This window comes from Trichomycterus rosablanca, chromosome 15 (assembly GCF_030014385.1).
Source record: "Trichomycterus rosablanca isolate fTriRos1 chromosome 15, fTriRos1.hap1, whole genome shotgun sequence".
NCBI classification, from domain to species: domain Eukaryota; kingdom Metazoa; phylum Chordata; class Actinopteri; order Siluriformes; family Trichomycteridae; genus Trichomycterus; species Trichomycterus rosablanca.
In genome coordinates this window covers 19,939,016-19,965,408 of record NC_086002.1, presented here as the reverse complement: position 1 = coordinate 19,965,408, position 26,393 = coordinate 19,939,016, and the positions used below count along the sequence as shown (strand labels likewise).

General features: G+C 37.0%; 4 protein-coding genes, 1 long non-coding RNA gene and 1 other non-coding gene across 6 annotated transcripts in view; 5 read left to right on the top strand and 1 right to left on the bottom strand.

Moving 5' to 3' along the window:
- Nucleotides 1-16,390, top strand: part of LOC134328802 (histone H2AX-like) — a 218,105-nt gene extending 201,715 nt beyond the window's left edge. Inside the window, exon 3 of the mRNA XM_063010030.1 lies at nucleotides 16,009-16,390. Within this exon, the coding sequence (XP_062866100.1) occupies nucleotides 16,009-16,390 (382 nt within the window). The remainder of the gene's footprint in view (nucleotides 1-16,008) is intronic.
- On the bottom strand, nucleotides 6,812-8,549 carry LOC134329148 (uncharacterized). The gene is made up of 3 exons (XR_010014803.1): nucleotides 8,287-8,549; nucleotides 7,390-7,543; nucleotides 6,812-7,018 (listed from the first exon to the last, which is right to left on the bottom strand). It is a non-coding gene; the product is annotated as an uncharacterized LOC134329148 (long non-coding RNA).
- On the top strand, nucleotides 13,640-13,802 carry LOC134329710 (U1 spliceosomal RNA). Its single transcript, XR_010014934.1, has one exon. It is a non-coding gene; the product is annotated as a U1 spliceosomal RNA (small nuclear RNA).
- Nucleotides 14,755-15,395, top strand: LOC134328884 (histone H1-like). The gene has a single exon (XM_063010118.1). The coding sequence runs from the start codon at nucleotides 14,796-14,798 to the stop codon at nucleotides 15,393-15,395; it is 600 nt and encodes a 199-aa protein (XP_062866188.1). The 5' UTR covers nucleotides 14,755-14,795.
- A 647-nt stretch (nucleotides 16,391-17,037) lies between the features above and the next one.
- LOC134328916 (histone H3) lies at nucleotides 17,038-17,471 on the top strand. The gene has a single exon (XM_063010157.1). It carries the CDS (start codon nucleotides 17,061-17,063, stop codon nucleotides 17,469-17,471), a length of 411 nt encoding a protein of 136 aa, XP_062866227.1. The 5' UTR covers nucleotides 17,038-17,060.
- A 3,942-nt stretch (nucleotides 17,472-21,413) lies between these two features.
- On the top strand, nucleotides 21,414-21,851 carry LOC134328354 (histone H2B-like). Its single transcript, XM_063009458.1, has one exon. It carries the CDS (start codon nucleotides 21,414-21,416, stop codon nucleotides 21,786-21,788), a length of 375 nt encoding a protein of 124 aa, XP_062865528.1. The 3' UTR covers nucleotides 21,789-21,851.
- Nucleotides 21,852-26,393: the final 4,542 nt, after the last annotated feature.

The window sequence follows — 26,393 nt, the reverse complement described above, 5'->3', positions numbered from 1 at the left end:
TCCCCCTTTAAGAAGAAGATTATTTTACTTTAATGATTTATTTTATTTTACTTTAATAATTTTAATATATTAGTATTGATTATTTGACATTACGAGATTTTTTCACTTCTAAAACTAAAGCAATTCATTTTTCACCCACGGGAGACAGATTGAATTATTCTCACTGACCACGCTCACACGCACGTTTAATGTTATTCAGTTCCGTTTGACAAAAAAAAACAAAAAAAACTTAAAAATAGAGCTCACAGTGAAGATAACCGGTTACAAAAGCAGCGACCGCTGTTATAGGACGTGTTTGTGTTCAATACTGTTCACAGTGTCGATACAAGTGATTCATGAGTCGACTCGTTTTAAGCGCAGCGTAAGTTTCTTTTCTCAGTCATCTCTCCGTGTTTACTGTTATAATAAATGATGCGGTTGTAAATAAACACCAAATACTACAGAACATTTTGTGTGACTCGCTTACCTTATAAAGCTCAGGCTTAATTATACTGGTTATTACCACAGAGCGGGAGCCGACTCAGAGTCGTTTACGATTTACCGAGGTGAACCACGAACGTACTGTATGTGCTGATAGAATCGGCTCAGATCTGATCGGACTGTATTATCTTAAATATTAAATAGTAAATATTTCAATCAGCAGAATCGCATCGCATGTATGGTGTGCACAACGTTAATTACGTGCGTTTATTAATGAACGTTAACGTTAGCTTGTCAGAAGCTTTCTTAATGATGTCTGTGCGGTGTTTTTTTGTTTGTTTGTTTTTTTTACAAGTGATGGCAACCCAAGCAACTGTTCCACTGCACTATTTTACTCTGAAAACTACACTATTCCATAATGCTCTAGATTGCATCATTCTAAATAGGTATCGAGTACAAAAATACATGTACTTGTACTCGTACTCGGTTGGGAAAAAATGGTATTGATGCATCCCTAGTTTAAACCAACGTGGTTCTAACTACTGTTGTACCATCATGTACCAACAGTCATAATTCGGATGTTTGTTAGTTTAATGATGCATGGTATGGTAGTTCAATGCTAACCTCCGTGGTTGTTCGGGAAACACACCCCAGTTCATCAAATAACAAAATTCTGTAATACATTTATATATTAGCACAATAAAAATCATTCAATATTATTAAAAATATATTACAATTATTTCTAAAAAAAAAAAGGTTTGTAGTAGGTGAGGGGAATTGACGTGTACATAAAAAATAATATTAATAAATGAAATGACACAACACTCGAGTTTTATTTATTGACAATACAAAATTATCACAGATGTATTGATCTTCATAGAAGATGTATATAAAGTATACTAAAATAATTGCAAAAAACAATATATTTTTAGTAGGTGAGGGACATTAATGTGTGTATAAAAATAGTTTTGCATGAATCAATACAACTGTATTAAACTTTAATAGATTTATTCATCTCCAATATAGTTATCACAAAATTAATATAAAATAATACAAAAGTAATTAAAAAATATAGTTGTATAGCTGTAGGTGAGGATATGTTGATGTGTGTCTACAAAAACAGTTTGACAACAATTTATCAAATTGTACATGATTTTTATTAATGTATTTATTCTCACAATAAAATTATTATACAATCAATACAAACTTTATAAAAAAAAAAAAAAAATGTTAGTACATGAGAAACATTATTGTGTGTATGGTTTTACATCAATAAAAGAAATCACACAAGGTTTTAATAGACTTATTTAAGAGCACTGTACAATTAACCCAATTATCATATTTATTAATATTAACTATAAATAAAAATATGAAATGCTTTAAAAAAAAAATGCTTTGTAGTAGGTGAGAAAATAATGTGTGTTTTGACCAAAATGAAAACATCATATCTGACTTTAATATATTTATTTATATCCAATAATAAATGACAACAGATTTATTGATATTTATTGTAAAATAATAAAAAAAGTTATCAAAAAAATTATTTTTTAAGGAGTTAAGAGACATTGATGTATTTGTATTAAAAATTGTTTTTTAACACATTTATTTATCAGATTATACAAAACATTGACTTCTTTGCACAATAATATTAAAAATCATTATATCTATTAAAAATCAAATTCATTTTTTAAATTAATTTTGGAGGAGGTGAGAGACATTAATATTTGTTTTTAAGAAATAGTTTGGGTTTATTATATTAAATCAAATCAGAGTTTAATAGATTTATTTATCTCCAATATAAAATAATTATGGATTCATTTATCATAATTGTAAATAAGAATAAAATAAAAATAAAAGCAGTATCTTTAAAACAAGGTTTGTAGGTTGTGAGGGACATTAATATGTGTATATTAAAAATAGTTTGTGTTTATTACATTAAATCATGTAAAAGTTTAATAGATTTATCTCTTATACGCACTTATTAATGATTAATTGATCTTCAGTATAAATTAAAATAAAACAAAAATAAAAGTATTTTTAAAAAAACAAGGTTTGTAGTTTGTAAGAGACATAAATATGTATATTAAAACAGTTTGGGTTTATTATATTAAATCATGTAAGAGTTTAATAGATTTATCTCTGATACACACGTTATGAATTCATTTATCTTAACTATAAATTTAAAAAAATAAAAAATAAAAGCAGTAACTATAAAACAAGGTTTGAAGGATGTGAGATACATTAATATGTGTTTATAAAAATAGTTTGGGTTTATTATATTAAATCATGAAAGAGTTTAATAGATTTATCTCTAATACACACGTAATGAATTCATTTAATAAAACTTAAAGCAGTATCTATAAAACAAAGTTTGTAGGTTGTGAGGGACATTAATATGTGTATATTAAAATATTTTGGGTTTATTACATTAAATCATATAAGAGTTAAATACATTTATTTAGTTACAATATAAAAGTATTATGGATTTATTGATCTTAACTATAAATTAAAATATAATAAAACTAAAAGCGGTATCTATGAAACAAGGTTTGTAGGATGTGAGGGACATTAATATGTGTAAATAAAAAATAGTTTGGGTTTATTATATTAAAGTAACAGGGTTACATAAGTTTGTTTCATATGTGCTTTGTTTTATAACTATTTTATAAGATTGCATTTGTGTTATTGAATAAACCCTAAAAAGGTTATTGAAATGATTTAGAACTTCAATTTTGTAGCTAAAACTATTCCTGAGAGGATAAATAATTATAATTTATAAATACTTTGATTTAAGTTAAAAAGTATACAATAAAGCGTGTAAATAGTGTGTTATTTAAGTGTATTTGTTGGTTTATTTCACTTATTGTGTACTGTTGGTTGTCTAGGAAAATCATCTAGAAAACATTTAGATTAAGTAAGAACTTTACATTGTTCACAGGACCCAGGGTCCCATCCTTATTTCCTTGACATAGGTCTAAGCTTTCACCTTAGGGGGATTGGGGCGCTACACTTAGTACATCACAATTACAAAACACTTATGAACTGCACTGTTGTGCTGAACTCACATGACAAAGTTGCAGTAAGGTACAAGATGTAACTTATTTCTAGCACAACTAGATGGAGATGATGTCTGGACATAATTTTGAACTCCACTTTACAAGTCACTTAAACCTTGAAGATTTTCAGTTTAGCTACCAGTCCAACCACACCACACCAACGTCTGCATTCCTAGTAAAAATACAGTGGCCATTGATGAGCTGATTAATACTAAATAGATCAGGTAGTCCTCTACACCAAGCATTTACAGACGTATTACAGTAAATACGCAGAAGTGGTAAAGCATTGCATTCATCAGAAACGACATTAATGTTTTTGTAGGTGTGTTTGTTAAAAGTCTAAAACCAAGTACATTTATAAACGTGTTTAAATTGGTACTTACACATCCTAACACACTGACATCTTCAGCTCTTCATTTCAATCATCTGCTCTGCTATCACCTGCTCGTGCAGACGTGCACCTTTACGCAGACTCACGATTGGCTGTGGGTTTGTAGAGGGGCGGGACAAGGGCTGAAAAAAACGGACGCATCTAGAGAGAGATAAATTCCAATTGGCTACGACTGGATTAGGGTGTAATTTGATTGGTCCACACTCCTGGACAAAATATGGGCCAACCCTAAAACTGCACTGATATTTAGAAAGAAAAACAAGCCAGGCATTAATATGGAATGATGGTCTGAACACCCAGACGTGTTAATCTGAGTTCTACATCAAACATTCAAATCTTTTTATGAATTTACCTTTCTGCACAGGAAGACGTTTTAAGTAAATTTTCCTTCTCCAGCCCCCATTCCCCAAACAGTTCACTGCAGCAAGGAGGAGTGAGAAGCAAATGGTGGCGTAAAAGATGCAGAAGTGATTCTGAAGAGTTTTTGCTCATTTTCTGAGAGGTGGTTTGCTGTTAAGACCATTAAAAGTGACTTTGGCTTTGGTCAATGTTTTGCACAGAAGCATATTAATTTGTCATTTATTTAGTGAATAGTTAGACAAGCCACTTATATATGCATGTAAGAATGGAAAACTGAGCAAACTATTCACAATGTAGAAAAGAGATGCATGTGTAGATGCTGTGTAAAAGGCAAGGTTTTTTTTGATGAAACATTGTCTTTTTGGTTAGACAAGTTTGGTGTGAAGGAACTCCAGTGTCCTGCACAGAGCCCTGAATTTTGTACAGATGCTGAATTTGTCTTCGTAAACACAGCATTAGCTTTCACCCTCCCATGCTTCATGACTGCAAGAGGATAGAACAATGTGGAGGTTGGGCTTTTGTTCTACTGTTTGAAATACTATAAATTTGATTTATTTTTATTCAGGTTTTCCACAGTCATTTAAGACAAAATTGGAATTAAGCAAGTTCATCACCATGATGATGTTCACCTGTTCAGCCTTGCATGCAGCTGTCAACTTTTCTCAGGTGGGTTCATTCTTTTTTAGTCATCTGTAAAACTCACTTATTTGTGTTTACATGATTAACTGTTATTAAACCAAGCAAATACAGATAGGACTGTAGTGTGCCTTAAAGTGGCATACATATGTATTACAACACGGCTAGTTTATAGTGCTACGGATCCTACGGATTTTAACTTATCGATGCCCAATTGCCCAGCCGCAATGCCCCCTCCTAATGCAAAAGGCTTAGTGACAGAAGAAGAGATTTTGTCTTTTCTTCCGGATGTGAACAGTACTTGCAATGTGCTCCTCGTACTGTCCATGCTATCACAGCCAGCAGTTAACTTTGTGAGTATAATCAACACATTTTGTGTCCTGTAGCTCTCACTGACATGGGTGTAAATATTTAACAATGACATGGGTGTAAATTGTTAGCAAAGGTGGGTAGATTACACAAATTATCACGAAGCAGATTTCATCAGACAGAAATGTGTACAAAAGTGATTGAAACATAAGTAAATAAAAATATAAGTTATATTGACCCCACTGTTTCAAACCAGTGTTTTTGTTTTTATTTGCATTTTAAATACTGTATTTTTTAACTATACTATATCTTATTTTTTAAACTGTTATAAAACCTAGAGCAGTGATTCTTTTTATAAATTTAAGTCTGGTAGTTATTGGGCAGATATAGCCTTTACTAAAGAAGATTATCTGAAGACAAAAAGACCCAATGTTATCATATTATTTATATCAAGTTTTAACTATTTTGAGACCTGCTGCCATGAATAACAAGTTCATAAAAAACACAAATCTATGTTTATGTGGCAGTAAATTCCAACACTACAAAAGTATGTTTTTTATTTTATTTAGTAATTTAGTAATGTTTTTTATTTTTGGTTTATTGTACTGTAGGTGCCCTTGTGCCAGTACCGTGAGTGGTACTTCAGAAGTGGTGACCATCACAGGCTCGTGGAGATGGTACTAAAAGAGCTAGGAGCCATTGCTGATGACATTATCAAGAGAATCCACGATTCAACCCCCCACAGCACTGCAGCCCCCACCCCCCCACTGGCTGCCCTCGCCCGGTCATTATTATTATATTACAATATTTAAGCTACGTGAAATACTAAAATACAATGAAATATCAGAATACATGCAATCAAAATATACTGTTTGTTTGTTTGTTTATTAGGATTTTAACGTCATGTTTTACACTTTGTTTACATTCATGACAGGAACGGTTGTTACATATTACACAAGGTTCATCAGTTCACAAGGTTATATCGAACACAGTCCTGGACAATTTAGTGTCTACAATTCACTTCACTTGTATGTCTTTGGATTGTGGAAGGAACAATTTTTTTTTTTTCTTCATTTAAATAATTTCCTTTTTTATGGCCAGGATGGATAAGTGTTTTACTCTACTCAGAATGAAAGTATCAGCTGGCCTTTTTCTTCACGTATTGCTTTGGTGATGAAGAAAAAAAAGAAAATGTTCGGCTCCTTTGGCAGGAGGTTGAAGTAAAGATGTGTGAGGAAAAGCTTCCAGCACCTGGTATTCCCAGGCGGTCTCCCATCCAAGTACTAACCAGGCCCGACCCTGCTTAGCTTCCGCTCACGCAATACTGCTATTTAATCCACACAGACAATTATTGCAACATATCAAATTATTTATTTAAATCACTGCAAATGCTTAAAGCACTTTCAAGCAAAAACGTGTACAAGTACAGAATTTCCTTAAAAACATTCTTACTTTACTCCATGCAACTTTCAAAATACATTTAAAACAACACATTTAAAATAACACAATGTGCAGTAACTTAACATGTACAAAATTCATGTTAATTCATATTACAGAAAAACACTTTTACTGTTAAATATATCAGTATTGAATGCATAGTACAACAATGAACAATGAATCTAGATAAAGTTACATTAGAAATAACACAAGAGCTTCAGAAATGCAGGGTTACAGAAACACAGTAGTTTTGGTATAAAACTCCACTCAACACTGTCGACTCACATACCCGACTTGAAATGAACCGTGTTCCTAGGTAGATCCTGGGTAGCAAACGTAGTGAGGTAAACCACTTCTCAACCTGCAACCTGCTTTGTTCTTTTCCCTTAACAATCCAATCATTGTTCACCTGTAATCACAGAAAGATCATCTTTAGCAGTTCTATTCAATTTAATACAGTATCCTCAAAATAAATCTAATCTTTCTGAAAAATACAATATTTTGTAAGGATCCTGTGGCGACTGTTAAACGATGTCACAGTTTACAGCGTCGCAGGAGATTAGCTACTATGCTAGCGCTGTCGTGTCGTATATTTCACCTAACCTGACTAACTTAGCTTTTAAACATGAAACTCACAGTCATTTGTACAATGGAACATTTACTTGTTTTACTTTGGAAAAAAGTTGCCGACAAGTAATGCTAACGCTCCTATAGTGCACAACAGTCCCGATAACCGTGACTAGTGTTAATTTATTGTCCTAACTGTCGTAGACTCTTTACCTTTATTTTTTGCTGGTTCCCAGTTTTGGTGTAAAAAATCCTCTTCTGCTCCTGCTCCACTGCGGCTCCATCCATCATAGCCGAACTGTTTCTGTGTGCGCGCCTCTCCTAAACTCCTTCCCGTAAAACCTGAGATAATGTGGTGGTTCCGAAGCTGAACCGTTAGGCAAACAATGTCAGTTTAAAACTCTCACAGCTGAAAATTAGGTGGAATCTTGTCAATAAAATCGTTTGGCACCAAAGGTAATTACAGTAATTTACCTCAATGTCAAAAATACAGTAAATCTCTGTATTCAGTATTTGGCATCAGGCAAAATTGTCATGATGCAGTGGAAAATACTGTTATGTACTGTAAAAACTATTTGCAGTATTTTACTGTGTGGTATGTGGTTAATAACTAGAAATTACAGAAATGTCTAACAGTGTGTGCTGGCTTGTTTTATTGTAATTCTTAAATGAACGCTATTAATGTTGATATTAATATTTTTGTTTCTTGTTTCTTTGTTTTGTTTTAGAGAGCTGCCAGCCAAATGTTAAGAAATCAGCTTGCCGTGTGAAACAGTACAGGTTCATGATTACTGTAAAGAGCTGTTTGTGCTTTCATACAGTCTGTACAGTTTTTAATGTTTCCTTGACATGTATTTTAAGTAAATATTTCTGAAGTGAAATAAAAAAGAGAAGAATTTTATGATTGTCTGTTTTTCTATAAATAAACATTTCTAATTGATATTTAAAATGTATTTAACATAAACTATTTTAAACTATTTTTTTAAATTGAGCTCAAGATAAGTAGAAATATTGGGAAAAGCAGTTGGTATAACAAAAAAAGAGTTTAATCAACTTGTGTAATAACTTAATGTTTTAAAATCATAAGTTAAATCAACAGAATTAACTTACTTGTTACATCAATCAACCTGCCAGGTAAGTATGAGGTCCAGAAGCACCGCCGAACAGAGACACCGAATCACACACCGTTCACACTCACAGTGACTCCACTCGATAATGAGGGACCACGTTCGCTTTCCCGTGATTTCTGTGGAAGCACTCCGGAGCAGAAAGTGGCGGTATTGCACAAATTAACTGGATTTTAACTTTCGTCAAATAACAAGTCGTTTACCGCCAGAACTGTGAAGGATTCGGTGGCGACACGTTGTCATCAACACTAATCGAAAAAGTAAGTCAAATTAATTTATGTTCGTGTTCGAGTAGGCAACATTCCCACTAGTATAACCAACATTAACATTCGCTGGTTAAATATGAACGTTTCTTAGATGAGAACAGTGCTTCAGTGTAGGCCTACTCGTAGCTAAACCGTCAATCAGCATTATAACGGGAAAAAAATCCCATATTTTATAAACGGCTGTATGGTAATATTGTGGCTCTGTACTTTATGCATCGTTTTGAGGATTTTGCTTACAAAAATATTACACAATTAGCCTATAATATAAGTTGAGTCTAAGTTTTGTTTAAATATTGCCGTTATGTCTAACATTGTAAGCTATTACAGAAAATAAGTCTGTTGCATCTTTATTTGTTTGTGGTCTTTTAATTAACTAAGGGCATGTACTGAGTTTACCTTATTGATTAAAATATCTTTTCTTAGGTTCCTCATTCTTTTCGCAACGCACACGCACTAAAAGGCATTGTTCTGGTAAGTGCTGTCTTTGTCCTGCCTCTAAATTCATAAAGCTGTGTTTTGTGAGGCTTTAAGATCCACCCATAAGTTTTATATATATATATATATATATATATATATATCATAAGTTACTTGTTACATCAATATATATATATATATATATATATTTGCACACTGCCATTCCAAACAAGACTTTAACAAACACCTGAAATCAATAATAATAATAACTCATTTAGTTGTTTTGAGTTAGTCTAGTTAGTGTTACTTTTTAGGGACAGTTGATGTGGAGGTTATAGCAGATTTCCATAATATATTATGAGGTGCAGTCATTTTGTGTATATTTTTATATGTTGTGTGTGTTTGGGGCACATTGGAGGTTTAATTATGTGCCTACTGATTATTTTGGTGTTTGTTACAGGGTTTAGTGGTGGGAATGTGGCGTTGCAAGGGGTGCACAGAAACTGTTTCAAATAGGTCTCTCTTATAGGGCTGGTGAACTCCTTGATACTTATCCACTACAAGATTGGATCAGCTTGCATGTTGACTTTGAAAAGGCACATTGATATAAAAGGTGAGCTAAGAAAGTAAATGTGCTGTTTATCTCAGATAATTAGTTATACATTAAAATACTTATGCTAACCTACTCTTTCATTATTCTATTTCATGGAGTCTGCAGGTCATTAACATTATAGGTATGTATTAGGACTTGTCGTTATGTCTAATTTATAAGTTATTATAATTTATTAATTTAATTTTAAAAAATTGACACTGATCTATGCTATTCACCAGATATGCAGTACTGACCTTTTCACTTGTGGTTTAATTTGGGAAAAGGTGATTTGGCCAAATATCAGCCTGAAATGTAGTTAACATTTTGTATTAATGTTTTTTAAGGGATTTAAATATTATTTTTGTTGTCCTGAATTTATTTTTTTTTGTTTTTGTGCAGAGTAAACAGCTTTGAAGATGGTGACTTCTTTAATCCCTAAGGTTATCTTGCCTGATGCCAGTGCTCAGAGGTTAACTCTCTCCCAAGGACTCCCTGCATCTATTGATCTTATGGTGTGGACTTGCTGAAAGGTTTAGACTTTAGTACCTGGATTCCATGTTTGGAAATGAGTTTTTTTTTTTTACCTTATCTCAATTTCAGAAGTAGAGGACTATGCAGTAAGATTATGAAAGTTCTGTAGTTAGTGGTCCAGTCTTAAATCCCCAAGCTTTCAGTCTTTCCTCTGTAAGTGACTCTTCTTCCCTGTCAGCTGGTTCTGATACAGATATGTCATCAAGTGACTGTTCAAGTGCACTATCTACTTGACCTGCTTTTTTTCATGTGCCTAAATTGTCATAAACTATCTAACTACCATACAAAGCTGAGAAAACTGTTTTTTTTTTATTAGCATTCTCCACAACTTTATCTGATTTGGGGTTGTATATGCAGACTTGCATGCACCTTCTTGTTTCTAGACTCATTGTCCATTTTATCAGCTCCACTTACCATATAGAAGCACTTTGTAGTTTTACAATTACTGACTGTAGTCCATCTGTTCTCTTCATGCTTTGTTAGCCCCCTTTCACACTGTTCTTCAATGGTCAGGACCCCCACAGAGCAGGTATTATTTGGGTGGTGGATCATTCTCAGCACTTCAGTGACTGACATGGTGGTGGTTGTGCTGGTATGAGTGAATCAGACACAGCAGCACTAATGGGGTTTTTAAACAATTCACTGTCACTGCTGGACTGATAATTGTCCACCAACCAAAAACATCCAGACAACAGTGCCCTGTGGGCAGCATCCTGTGACCACTGATGAAGGTCTAGAAGATGAGCGACTCAAACAGCAGCAATAGATGAGCGATTGTCTCTGACTTTACATCTACATGGTGGACCGACTAGGTAGGAGTGTCTAATAAGAGTGGACAGTAAGTGGACACTGTGTTTAAAAACTCCAGCAGCACTGCTGTATCTGATACACTCATACCAACACAACACACAATAACACACCACCACCATGTCAGTGTCACTGCAGTGCTGAGAATGATCCACCACCTAAATAATACCTGCTCTGTGGGGGTCCTGACTTGCAGAATAGGGTGAAAGGAGGCTAAAAAGGCATGTAGTGAAACAGATGGACTACAGTCAGTAATTGTAGAACTACAAAGTGCTTCTATATGTTAAGTGGAGCTGATAAAATGGACAGTGAGTGTAGAAACAAGGTGGGTGGGTTTAATGGTATGTCTGATCAGTGTATAGAAGTACATATATAGTTTATACTGTTAAAATGTTTTCAGCACTTTGAGGTTGGATGTACACTCTAGCTCTAATTAAAAATGCATAAAAAATGCACTTGGATTATGTATGAGTACCATGTATTGCATTTATTTAGTGTGAAAATAGTCAGTGCAAGTCTTGTGTATTGTGAATACATTGCACTTTTTTTTTTAAACCACTATGGTGGTTTGCATGTGTTTGAATAATCTGTTGCCTAAACAGGGTTTACAGTATTAAATAGTATTTTTATAGTATAGTATATATTTAAAAGTTAAATCAGTTTATAGGAACTAAAATGAGTCTGTTGGCAAAATTTTGTTCTCTGTGAAGCTTAAAAAAAAAAAAAAAAACTCACTAAAGCAATTTTAGTACAGAATTCTGACTCTGCCTTTTCTTTGTCATATGTTTCCATTCATGGTTTTGTATTTGCATACAACTAACATATGGATGTTTGTGATTTATTTAAATGAAGCAATTTCAATAGGTCCTTAGTACCACTGTAAGATCTGAACAGTTAACTTGCTTAATTAAAATTAACTCAAATTCCACAATAAAAATATAGCTGCCGTTACAGTTAAAATCATGTACCCTTAACATGATGAAATTGATTTAATGTTATTTGATGAAATTGATTAACATTACATTATTAAATTGATTTAACATTACCTGATGAAATTGATTAACATTACATGATTAAATTGATTTAACATTACCTGAATAAATTGATTAACATTACATTATTAAATTGATTTAACATTACCTGATGAAATTGATTAACATTACATGATTAAATTGATTTAACATTACATGAATAAATTGATTAACATTACATGATTAAATTGATTTAACATAACACAATACATTTATTTAACAGTAATGAGAATTTCTGTTTTGTATCAACATGATTCAATTTACTAGTTTGAATGTGAATGAAATATTTTACCTTGACAAGAAAAAATTATATCAGTTGGCCACAATTTGATCATGTGGGACCGATGTACACATTAAAATTAAGTAAATTCAATGGATTTTTTTTTTCAGTGTGGGCTCTTTTGACCATCTTAACTTTTGAAAAATAAAATTAGGAATAATTCAGTTTTAATCATGTCAAAATAATGCTGGAGCAAAGACTTAATGATGGCTACAATTGAGCTTATATTGAATTTTAATATTTCATATTTATTTGCGAAGTGGCATAGCAAAATGTCATTATGTGTTGGTAATGACAATTTTTACTTTTTTAAAGAAAAAAACTAGATAGGCCATGGATTTGCTAAAGCTAGTCAACAGCTAGTACAAGATGCACTTAAAATACATATAAATAATGTGTACATTTCTTTTTTTTTTTGTAACGTACTGCCATATTGATGTAAATGGTAATGACGCTGGATAAATATACTCTATGATCAGGAGGAATACATGATTAAGTTACTCACATTTCCAGACATTATCTTATTAAAATGTCAATCTTCTCTCATGGCTGGCATGTGCTTCCTTGCATGTCTTTGTTTCCATGGTTACAACATAAACAAGTGTTACCTTCAAATGATTCCCTACAGAAACCATACACTGTTGTAGTAATGACGATAATGCTGGGGACAGTAATATATTGCTAAAAAAAATACATATTGTTTCTTTTTAAGTTATTATAAAACTCATATTGTGATTTTTATAATGAATTGATCACTTTTTAGCATTTTATCAGAGCAAAGAAGTTTTAAAGTCTGGGTTGGGGACAAGGCCAAAGTAGCAAAATATTGATGTTTAAATCATCATAAAAAATGAAAATCATAATTATTTTGGTATGTAATTTTTTAGTGATGCAATGAATGATCTTTTTAATACCTAAAATATTTGTCTAGTAATAAAGTATTTTTAACACAAATTTATAACTTAGGGACGTAAAAGTTCCCCCAATTGACGAATCACCCTTACATAAAAAGCTTGTTGATACAAACGTTAAAGAGACCGGTGTTTTAGATCAGCTTCAGCACTGGACACATAATTAGCCGTTTGCACTATTTCTTAGGCTAAATTGACCGTTTCATGATTGAGCTATGCCAAACCTGTAAAGAGCATGCTTATCAGGTGGATTTTTACAGTGGTTCTTTTTCTTTTCTGTAGATCAATTTTAAATGATCATTTTTTTCTTCTGTTTTGGTTGAACCAAGTGTTTTTTGTTTTGTTTTTTCCAGGCAGATGTCTGCGTGGTGGTTTTGATGTTGCAGAATAGCGGGTTTGTGTTCGGTGAGGTTTGTGCTGGTGTGATGAGTAGATGAATGGAGTCACCGTGAGTTTGAACGGTGTGTGATTCGGTGTCTCTGGTCGGCGGTGCTTCTGGACCTCATACTTACCTGGCAGGGGCGAGACCATGATCAAGAAGGTGATTCACCCAGGGCGAGGCTCAGCCATTGCACTCCGGTTGTGCTGACCGCTGCAAATTCCCCAAATGTGGGAATCTCGACTGCAGCATTTCTGATATGGGGGGACTGCGTTCTCTTCTCCCCTGATTTCTGTGATAGCAAAGAAAGAGTTTATGACTGCAGGATGATTGTTTGCTATTGGTTTGTTTTTAGTGAAGTGTATCAAATGCTTTCCAAAGAAAATCGTTTGTCTCTATTTACGTTTTTATGTTTTGCACAATTTGAACAAAGCATAAAAGAATAAACAGATACGTTACTTGTCATTCCTTAAACTGATCTATTTCAGTCATGGTTTTTATCTAATTTGCTTATGACACTTGTTTGCTATTGCTGAGGCTGAAACATATAACAAATAATTTATTAATTAGAACAGGCATAATTGTGAATACGGTTGTTTTGACTTGTTCTGACTAACATTAAATGTTCTTATTATTATTATTATCATCATTATTCTAAATTATTATGTTTATTATTATTTTTTTTTCCATTTGTTCTTTCTGCTACAGTTAAGCACCCTGGACTCGACCTAGTCCTGCTTGGTAGCTGTGTTTTACTTCGCACTAAACAGTCTATTTTTCTAGTAGAAAAGGAAGCTCACATCCGCTTATAAATGCATGTGGAAAACACCAAGGTCTGGTTTGCTCTTTTCAGCCTGTGTCTACAAGAAGATCGGGTTTCCTCAGCATATTTTTACGTGTAATAAGATGTGAAATGTGCGCTGCGTCGCTTTACGCATCAGGAGCGGTGTGCTGTTTTAGCAGAACACAAGGAAACAGAGCATCGTTAGGTTCCCTTTGCGGGCTTTTACATGAACGAGAGAACTTATGTTCGGCCGACGTGCACTTTATTACCTCGCATTTTATATCAGGACTTGTATTTTAATCACTATTTGCCATGAGAAAACACAAGTGCGCATGTGTCACGGAAGCACACAGACGTTGCGCTGATCGAGCTGAGTCTACACAGTTCTCATGTGTGCTATAAAGCCCCGCCCCCTCTCGTAAGAGGGAGGAGTCTCTGTACAACAGAGCACAGCGCTTCACTCGCTCTTTCTTAGCGCCGTTTTAGCTCCAACAACGATGGTAGAAGAAGCTCCAGCACCGGCCAGCTCGGCCCCCGCCAAGGCTCCTAAAAAGAAGACCGCGGCCAAACCCAAGAAAGCGGGTCCCAGCGTCGGCGAGCTGATCGTCAAAGCTGTTTCCGCTTCCAAGGAGAGAAGCGGCGTGTCCCTGGCCGCCCTGAAGAAAGCTCTGTCTGCAGGTGGATACGACGTGGAGAAGAACAACTCCCGCGTCAAACTCGCCGTCAAAAGCCTGGTGACCAAGGGCACCCTGGTGCAGACCAAGGGCACCGGCGCCTCAGGCTCTTTCAAGCTCAACAAGAAGCAGACCGAGGCGAAGAAGCCCGCGGCCAAAAAAGCCGCCGCTCCTAAAGTGAAAAAGGCCGCAAAGAAACCCAAGAAGGTAACAGCCAAGAAAACCGCGGCTAAGAAGTCCCCCAAGAAGGTCAAGAAACCCGCTGCTGCCGCTAAGAAAGCCACCAAGAGCCCTAAGAAGGCTAAGAAGCCGGCGACCCCCAAGAAGGCAGCCAAGAGTCCTAAGAAAGCCAAGGCAGCCAAACCTAAGACCGCTAAACCCAAAGCGGCCAAGGCCAAAAAAGCTGCACCCAAGAAGAAGTAAACTTGTTCCTGTTTTATTACTTTTGTTTTATTAAAACGGCTCTTTTAAGAGCCACCTATATCCTCCCATAAAAAGTCGCGTTTCCTAAACTCATACATACATATAAGCATTCATGCAAACATACAACTATTCATACAAACATATTTTGTGGAGAGTGATAAGCAAGGAGTTAAAAACACTAAGTATAACTGGTCTTGTTTTATGTGTAATAATGATTTTGTCACACATACTCATAAAACTGTCCGTATAAATGTGTATATGTATGTGAATTTACGTATATGAGCACCTTACATAGTGTAATTGTTAGTGTAAATGTTATTGTGACATAATATAATGTAATTGATGCTTAAGAGAATCTTTTCTGTATCATACATTACACGGGCGGGAGAACGGAGGAGAAGAGAGGGGGGGAGGGGGGGGAGGGGGGGGGGGCAATATGTGAGGGGCGTGTATGTGTTTCCCTGAGACATGACGGCGCGTTTATGATTGACTCAGCTGTGCCTTCGCTCTAAGTCAATAGGAGAGAGGCAGTTTGCCTATATCATACCGTTTCGAGCTGTCTCCCAGTTTACTTCAGTTTTGTTCGACGAACGGATCTGATCATCAAAATGAGTGGACGAGGGAAGACCGGTGGTAAAACTAGAGCTAAGGCCAAGACTCGTTCATCCCGTGCCGGCCTTCAGTTCCCTGTGGGCCGTGTTCACAGATTGCTACGTAAGGGTAATTACGCCGAGCGTGTGGGAGCTGGTGCTCCTGTCTACTTGGCTGCCGTGCTGGAGTATCTGACCGCTGAGATCCTCGAGTTGGCTGGTAACGCCGCCAGAGATAACAAGAAGTCTCGTATCATCCCTCGTCATCTGCAGTTGGCTGTGCGTAACGACGAGGAGTTGAACAGACTGCTTGGAGGTGTAACCATCGCTCAGGGCGGTGTACTGCCTAACATCCAGGCTGTTCTGTTACCCAAGAAGACCGAGAAAGCAGCCAAGACCAAGTAAAGTCGCTCTCGTGTTCTAACCAAAAGGCTCTTTTAAGAGCCACCCATTTCCACAGAAAAAGTGCAGTTTCCCCAGATAATGTGTAAATAAATGTAATATCGTTTCATAGATTCACGGTGTAAAACACATGATTTATCACATGGTAAAATTAACAAATCAATATTTACAATATATTTTTTCTCTAGCTATCTTTACATATATCACTATATACTGCATGTATACACAAGTGAAGTTACAGATCACTTGCAGTAGCAAAACCAACAGTATAGACGATTAAAAGTGGTGCAACAAACGTGTTTGTGTAATACACATGGAACAAAAATAACAATAATAATAAGCAAAATGAACGAAATAATCAATAATATATATTTTGCAAAAGGTATATACTTTAAGTGCGATTGTAGGCTGTGTTTTAAAAGCACAAAGAAATAAAGGAAAGTATTATAAATCCCGCCAACAGCATGGAGGAAATATTATGTTTTCTGCAACGAGGCAGCGGCAGAACGCCGACCAGTAAGCGACATTTGACGTAAGCACCTTCGTCCAATGAGAAAAGTGCATCATCAAGACGCCCAATGAGCGCAGAGCGGCTCTGGTACTTATAAGGAGCGTGTTGGGCGGGTTAACATATTCTGTTTTACAGTTGGTGAAGTGCAGAGTTCCAGACGCGATGGCAAGAACCAAGCAGACCGCTCGTAAATCCACCGGTGGTAAAGCGCCGAGGAAGCAGCTCGCCACTAAGGCTGCCCGCAAGAGCGCCCCGGCTACTGGCGGTGTGAAGAAACCTCACCGTTACAGGCCAGGTACCGTGGCTCTGCGTGAAATCCGCCGTTATCAGAAGTCCACTGAGCTGCTCATCCGCAAGCTGCCCTTCCAGCGCCTTGTTAGAGAGATCGCTCAGGACTTTAAGACCGATCTGCGCTTCCAGAGTTCTGCCGTCATGGCTCTGCAGGAGGCCAGTGAGGCTTACCTGGTCGGCCTGTTCGAGGACACCAACCTGTGTGCCATCCATGCCAAGAGGGTGACCATCATGCCTAAGGACATCCAGCTGGCCCGCCGTATTCGCGGAGAGCGTGCTTAAACAAACCCGCTCCATCCAGTTATCCTCAAAGGCTCTTTTAAGAGCCACTTACATGCTTCCACTGAAATGAGCATTTTTCATAACTTTTTTTTATGTATTTTTATTATTCCATTGTGTGCGTGTGTTCCGTGTTATAATTTAGTTATAATTCATCAGTTATAAATATTAGGAAAACCTGGTTAATGTGTTTTTGAGTGTGTAGAGATGTACTTTACATGTTCTTACAACAATTATAAACAAGGTTACATAAGTACAGCTGATTAAAGATTGACAGGTGGTGTCTTATAACACATGATTAATAATGTTTATGGGGTTCTATAAAGCATTGAGTTAGTAAGAGTAATATAGTCGTTATGAGTAGTAGAGTAACAACACAAACATGACGGTAAATAAGAGGGAGCTGTAAATTGCAGCAGTGGTTAAAATATTATGCTACTAATGCAAAAAAAAAAAAAAAAAAAGATTAATAATCAGTAATTATTATTCAGAATAATATATCAATAATAAAATACCATTCTAGGTACTCAACACAGGGTAAATAGAGACATTTTAGTGTAAATAATCATAATTACTCATTTCTTTTATGTATGTATATTTTTATGTATTTTTATGTAATATAAAAAATTGTTAGGAGGATTTAGTGGCGTTGGTGTTGCACGGTGTACACAGTCTGTATTTTACACAGAGATGGTATTAACTGATTGTAGTGTAATCTACAGTATGGCTGTACATTGGTAGAATGTAAACACGCTGGATGAAGGCATAAGGAATGAGCAGAATATTGAATGTTTACCATAAGACTGGTTATTGTAATAATGGTAATAAAACAACCGTATTCACAATGATGCCTTTTCTAATTTGGTAATTCATGTGTTTCAGCCGCCACCATAGCTAACAAGTGTTAACAAGTGTCATAAGTGAGTGAGATAAAGACCATGACTGAATTAGATTAAAGGGGAAGACCCTGTCCTGTTCCAGCAGGACTATACCTCTGTGCACAAAGCAAAATCCACAAACATAAAGAGAAGCTCGGCTTCAAGAAGCTCCAGTGTCCTGCACAGAGGCCTGACCGAAGCTCCACTGCACCGCTGAGGAATTAAAGTTTTTGGTAATATGGATTGAGGCTCTCCTGACCAACATCAGCTTGAAGCCATACAAATGCTCTTTTGACAGAATGGGTCCAAATTCCGACAGATTTAGTTCCAAGTCTTGGGAGAAGCGTGTGTATGTGTGTGTAACTTTAACCTTTGCCCTCTGAGTCCCGCAGCGGCGACTCCCATTTCTGACGGGTTTTTGTCACCGTTTGCAGGTTCTCCGGCTGGCACTCATTGTTCTCGCTACCTGATCTGAAGGCATGAGGACCCAGGTGTGGTTCATCAGCTCCAGGTGCGCCTTGTGTTCCTAGGCAGCACAGATGATATCTGTTGAGTCCAATTTAAGCCCAACCTCCTTCAAACCCAAACTTCGATAACCTCAAGTTATTTCTAACCTAAACTTTGATAATCCTAACATGTTTTTAACCCTAATTAGGAAAATTCCAACATGTATCTAACCCAAACTAATATAACCCCAAAATGTTTCTAACTCAAACTAATATAACCCCATGTTTCTAACCGTAACTATAATAACCCCAACATGTATCTAACCCAAATTAGGATAACCCCAAGCTAGTTCGAACCCTAAAATAATCCTTTTTTTACTATCAGTCAATGACAATTAGAAGGAGGCAGAGTAAAAACATCAACACCATTTCACTATTTAATTTACTTTCACGAAAACAGGTGGGCATAAAAAGTGTAGGTTTTCACATCAACAATACACAAAATCTTATTTTTATAACTTTTGGAACTTAATGACTTCATTTGCTGTTTTTCAGTCCTTTGAAGCAGTCAAGACCAGCTTTGTGATGTCCAAAAAGTACATAAAGCGCTATAAAAAGACCTTGTTGCTTTTGTATTTGAGCTAGTAAAGCTTCACACCTGAATGTTGTACATTGTTCACGTTCTTGTATTTCACGGTGTTTAGTACCGTAATGGGGATTTAAATTGTAAATCTTAATCGGTTTTACTTCTGACTTCAGTAAATAAAAAGTCTTTGTTAAGAAATTGCAGTTTCTATCTATTGCACTTACAGTTCTGTTTGCGAACACATTACGGTGAAGATGGATACACTCGCACACACCTAAATCATAAACTGAGAGGGAAATACCCCCCCTCCCCCCCCCCCCATAAAAAAGAAAAGAAAAGAAATTAATTACTTAATTTGAGTTCACATACACTGACAAATTTCTAAAACAACACATGGCTCCTACACTTACACAACAGATTCAAGTCTATTTTTTTAAAATAATTCTTTTAAAGCTCAGAAATGGCTTTAACACAGCTAACACTGAAACATAAAATATCTTCTTTCACTTATTTTTCGCTTTTATTGATACACAGCTTTCACCACTTTCACTTTAATCAAGATGTTTCTGACTTTGAAATATGTTTATGAAACGTTATGCTTTAGCAGAATATGACTTATAACGTCCCATTTCTCACAATACAGTGAAATATACAAACACATTTTTAACACAGATGTCACTTATAAAGACTTTAATCAGTATTGTTCAGCACAGACAAATCCAAACACTGCTTTACACATTATTTATGTATTTATTTGTTTAATGTATTCATTGTTTATGTATTTATTTAGTTATTCAATCACACCCACTAACACCCACTTTAACAAAACATCTATAGCAGTCCAGGTGACACATATCCAGGGCCAGCTGTAGCCTAGTGGTTAAGGTACTAGGCCAGTGACACATCTGCAAAAACTAGAAAAAAACACTGGCGTTGTCCATTTATATATTACACATTTCAACACAATTTTACCCTCATGTTTTATTTACCCTACACCTCCTCCTACACTGCTGCAGGTGTTTTAGTTCTTTGTTTTTATCATAACGTGTCTCTAATGTTACTTTCACAAGCACTGAAAGGTTTCTAAAGCTACTTGTTTGTTTCAAATTCAATATTCACTACAACTGTACTGATTTGAACTAATATGATTTTTTGATCATACACTGCTGTATTCTCCCACACCGTCTTTTCGTATTGTACGCGCTTTACATGAGGCCTACTCCGAGCATCTGCGGTCACTGCTTAACTCCGCCTCATTGTCTTCAACTAGGTCCGGTAGAGAGAAATAACATGCTCGCTGTAAACGCTCGTTCTGCTCTGAAACGCCAGGGACGCACCCTGTACGGATTCGGGGGTTAAACGTTCAGACCTCCACGCTAACACAACTAACTCATATTTTCTACAAAAGAGAAAGTCCTCCTGCTTTATTATTAATATTGTTATTATTAGTAGTAGTACGTTCACTGATGCGTAGATGTGCAAATCACTCGTTTAGCCCCAAAAGCTTGAAAGCATCATTATAAGTAAAAATAACACATTCACTGATGCATTTTTTTTATAAATTCATTTATGTAGCCCTAAAAGCTTGGAATTATCATTAGTAGTTTTAGTATTACGTTTACTATCAGATCTCTCGTTTAGCCTTCATACGGCGTGTTTGCATACTACCAATGTACAGCCATACTGTAGATTACACTACAATCATTAACACGATCTTTGTGTAAAATACATACATATGTATATATATATATATCATAAAATTTAATAAAATATTGCTATGGATTATTTTATATTCGGTTTTAAAACATGTATCGACCTCAGATTAAGCGGGAACAGACAACAAAGAACAGATTCTAGTGAATGGGGCAGAAGGGGGCGTGGAACGGTATGTTGTCTGTCCAATAGAAACCCAGGACTTTGGACCAATCAGAGTTACGTGTTCCAACTTGGCTTACTCAGCATGCAGGGTTAATAAAGCGGGTGTGTAGAGCGTCTACATTCACTTGCAGTTTGTTCTAGAGGAAACAGCAGCATCATGCCCGAACCAGCGAAGGCCGCGCCCAAGAAGGGCTCCAAGAAAACCGTCCCCAAGACCGCCGGCAAAGGAGGCAAGAAGCGCAGAAAGGCCAGGAAGGAGAGCTACGCTATCTACGTGTACAAGGTCATGAAACAGGTCCACCCTGATACCGGGATCTCCTCCAAGGCTATGGGCATCATGAACTCCTTCGTCAACGACATTTTCGAGCGTATCGCTGGTGAGTCCTCTCGTCTGGCTCACTACAACAAGCGCTCCACCATTACCTCCAGGGAGATCCAGACCGCCGTGCGCCTGCTGCTTCCCGGTGAGCTGGCCAAGCACGCCGTGTCCGAGGGTACCAAGGCCGTCACCAAGTACACCAGCTCCAAGTAAAGCGCCTTAGTCGCTCTGGCAAACCAACGGCTCTTTTAAGAGCCACCCATCTTATCAAGTTAAGAGAATTTTCTTCTTTTTAAGTATTATGTCTGAATATGTTATACCCACTTTATCTAGGTAGCCTCACATGTTTGTAATATCTTACCTTTTATTTATATATAGTACTATTGTTGGGCCCTGACTGCCACTATGTGGTGAGTTTAGAATAACACGCAGAATAAAATCTCACTGTACTAATATACTGTAGTAAGACTCACTCAGAGTAGTAGAGAGAGTTGCGACACTCCTTGATCTCGCCGCCACGCGGTCACGTGGTTCATGTGCCCCTTCAATAGTTCCAGATAGATCCGCGCTGTCATGTTCTCATATGGGACCGGCAGCAGTGAATGACATTAAACGGTAAATAATAAAAATGTGTACAATTTCTGGGTATTTTCAACTGCCTGAAGATTGATGTTTATAAAGACTTTTTAATAGGTCGTTCTTGTTAACACATAGTACATTATATTAGCACATAATGCAATGACATTAAGTAGTAGAGACAATATACAGTACAGAGATTAAAGAGTTTTTTTTTGCATAGGAGTTGTTTTTTTTTTTTGCATAAACTAACCTCCCTTCACTTTCCTGAGGATTAATAATAATACTTTTGGCTAAACACTAAACCATGTGGCTGGATTCATAAGGTTTACCTGCACTGAATGAACAGATTCATAAACACACTACCGTACCAGAAACATTATAGTGCAGGTACAGGAAATAGCATTAATTCATCTCTTATTTCATGAGTGATTAATAATAGATTCCTACATGTAATACATGAATGAATTTAAAAAAATACTCTTTACCTCCACTTGAGTAAAAGTACCGAAGTATTTACCTTCAAATGTACAAATGTATGAAGGTAAAAGTAGCATGATTTATTATGGCTCTAATGTTTCATTATCATTTCTGTAAAAAGACTCTTGATGAATCAACTCATTTTGGGTGGAAAGACTCGTGTCAATTATTAATCTGACACTAATGTTTATTAAAATTATCATAAGAACAAAACACTGATTGGTGTGATCGCTTCACGCTTCCTTTATTTTGACAATGTTACGTTTTTATTCACACATAAACCAAAAGGAATCACAGATTGTTCAGAATGTAGTGGAGAAAAAAGTAAAACATTTGACTACCAAATGTGGTGGAGTTAAAGTAAAAACTCACCCAACTAGTTACATTTACTTAGTTACTGTCCACCACTGCTAATGTATGCCTTAATGCAGGAGCAATATATTAATTATTTTAGTAATTAAGGTACAAGTGTCATCAGTTATTCATGAGATTCATACAGGTCATCAGGATGACCATCACAAATATGACCTCATGTCATGTTCAGAATCAGATTTATTGGCCAGGTATGTGGATACACACAAGGAATTTGTTTCCGGCTGATGGTATCTCTCTAGTAATGGTACGATACAGTGTACAAGCAACGTATACATTAAACATTAAACACAAAATTATCCAAACTATAAGATTATATACACACAATATACAGATATGTAATTTAGCAGCATCTGACATATTTACAAAACAGTAAAGTGCACAACATGTAGGATGAGTACTACAGTGTAGTCAATTTGGCAGCAGATTAATATTTTTACGCTTACGTGTTATGTATTATCAGTCATTTATTTATTTAGTAGGGAGATCGCCTGTGGGAAGAAACTGCTTTTAAATCTGGTGCTTTTAATGTGGATGGATCTATAGCGCCTGCCGGAGGTAAGGGGTTGTGTCCAGGGTGTGAGGAGTCAGTGATAATTTTCTCTGCCCGTTTCTTGGTTCTTGAAGTATACAAGTCCTGGAGAGAGGGGAGAGGAGCACCAATGATTTTTTCAGCTGACTTCACCTGTCGCTGCAGTCTGTTCCTTTGTTGTGTTGTGGCTGCACCAAACCAGACTGTGATGGAAGTGCACAGAACTGATTCGATGGCCGCAGTGTAGAATTGTCTTAGCAGCTCCTGTGGCAGTCCCAGCTTTCGCATTTTCCGCAGAAAGAACATTCTCTGTTGGGTTTTCTTGATGGTGGAGTTGATGTTATACTCCCACTTCAGGTCCTGGGAAATAATAGTGCCCAAAAACTTGAAGGACTCCACAGTTGAAACAGGACTGCCTAAAATTGTGAGTGGGAGCCGTGCTGGTGAGTGTTTTCTGAAGTCCACTGTCATCTCTACAGTCTTGAGCGTGTTAAGCTCCAGGTTGTTCTGACTGCACCAGTGCACCAGCTGTATATATATATATACCCCTGTATATATATATATATAAATAACCATAACAATAACAATGTTTGATCTCTTTCTACTTTATTCAAAGGGGAAAAAAAGAAAATATAAATTAAAACAATAAAAAGTAATAAAATGAAACACATATATATGTAACACTTTCTCTTTGTGGGTTAATTCAGACTGTTCCTCTGTTCGGGTGTATCAGTCCGTGTCTCTCAGACTGTTGCAGGTAGATACATACTGTGCTGCTACAGTGCTGCTCTCCTTCTCCTCTCCTAACATGATGCTTAGTTTCTGACCGCTGTTGTTTGTGTAGTATGTAGATTCAGATTTGAGTAGCTCTATAAGCATGACAGTAGGAAACAATATTGCCAAATGGTCGGTGTTTTCCTTAGGACTTATAAAATCATTCTACAGAAATCAGCATGCAGGGTTTCTGTTGGATGTTTGTCCCATTTAACAGAACTGTGAAATTTCAGTGGACCCCATACACATTCACTGCCATGCTGAAACTCCCTGATGCAGTAATGAGTACAGCCGTGGCCTAGTGGTTAGGGTACTGGACTATTAATCAGAAGGTTGCTGGTTCAAGCCCCACCACTGCCAGGTTGCTGCTGTTGGGCCCTTGAGCAAGGCTGTTCAATTGCTCAGCTTTGGATAAACGCATCTGCTAAATGCTGAAAATGTAAATGTAATGATGAGACCAAGGTAAGTGTACTGCATTGTGTGCTCCAGGGCACACATGTGGGGGGCATTGTATTGCCCCCCACATCCCCCCCCCTCTCTTCTTCTCCGTTCTCCCGCCCGTGTAATGTATGATACAGAAAAGCTTCTCTTAAGCAACAATTACATTATATTATGTCACAATAACATTTACACTAACAATTACTTTATATAAAGAGCTCATATACGTGAGTGCACATACATATACACATTTATACGGACAGTTTTATGGGGATGTGTGACAAAATCATTATTATACATAAAACAGGACCAGTCATACTTAGTGTTTTTAACTCCTTGCTTATTACACTCTCCACAAAATATGTATGTATAGATGGCTGCATGTATGAATAGTTGTATGATCGCATGCATGCTTATATGTATTTATGTGTTTAGGAAACGCGACTCTTTATGGGAGGAAATAGGTGGCTCTTAAAAGAGCCGTTTTAAAAAAACGAAGGTAATAAAACAGGAACATGTTTACTTCTTCTTGGGTGCAGCTTTTTTGGCCTTGGCCGCTTTGGGCTTAGCGGTCTTTGGTTTGGCTGCCTTGGCTTTTTTAGGACTCTTGGCTGCCTTCTTGGGGCTCTTGGTGGTTTTCTTAGCGGCAGCAGCGGGTTTCTTGACCTTCTTGGGGGACTTCTTAGCGGCGGGCTTCTTGGCTGTTACCTTCTTGGGCTTCTTTGCAGCGGCGGGTTTCTTTGCGGCCTTTTTCACTTTAGGAGCGGCGGCTTTTTTGGCCGCGGGCTTCTTCGCCTCGGTCTGCTTCTTGTTGAGCTTGAAAGAGCCTGAGGCGCCGGTGCCCTTGGTCTGCACCAGGATGTCCTTGGTCACCAGGCTTTTGACGGCGAGTTTGACGCGGGAGTTGTTCTTCTCCACGTCGTATCCACCTGCAGACAGAGCTTTCTTCAGGGCGGCCAGGGACACGCCGCTCCTCTCCTTGGAAGCTTTGACGATCAGCTCGCCGACGCTGGGACCCGCTTTCTTGGGTTTGGCCGTGGTCTTCTTTTTAGGAGCCTTGGCGGGGGCCGAGCTGGCCGGTGCTGGAGCTTCTTCTACCATCGTTGTTGGAGCTAAAACGGCGCTAAGAAAGAGCGAGTGAAGCGCTGTGCTCTGTTGTACAGAGACTCCTCCCTCTTACGAGAGGGGGCGGGGCTTTATAGCACACATGAGAACTGTGTAGACTCAGCTCGGCCAGCGCAGCGTCTGTGTGCTTCCGTGACACATGCGTACTTGTGTTTTCTCATGGCAAATAATGATTAAAATACAAGTCCTGGTATAAAATGCGAGGTAATAAAGTGCACGTCGGCCGAACATAAGCTCTCTCGTTCATGTAAAAGCCCGCAAAGGGAACCTAACGATGCTCTGTTTCCTTGTGTTCTGCTAAAACAGCACACCGTTCCTGATGCGTAAAGCGACGCAGCGCACATTTCACATCTTATTACACGTAAAAATATGCCGAGGAAACCCGATCTTCTTGTAGACACAGGCTGAAAAGAGCAAACCAGACCTTGGTGTTTTCCACATGTATTTATAAGCGGATGTGAGCTTCCTTTTCTACTAGAAAAATAGGCTGTTTAGTGCGAAGTAAAACACAGCTACCAAGC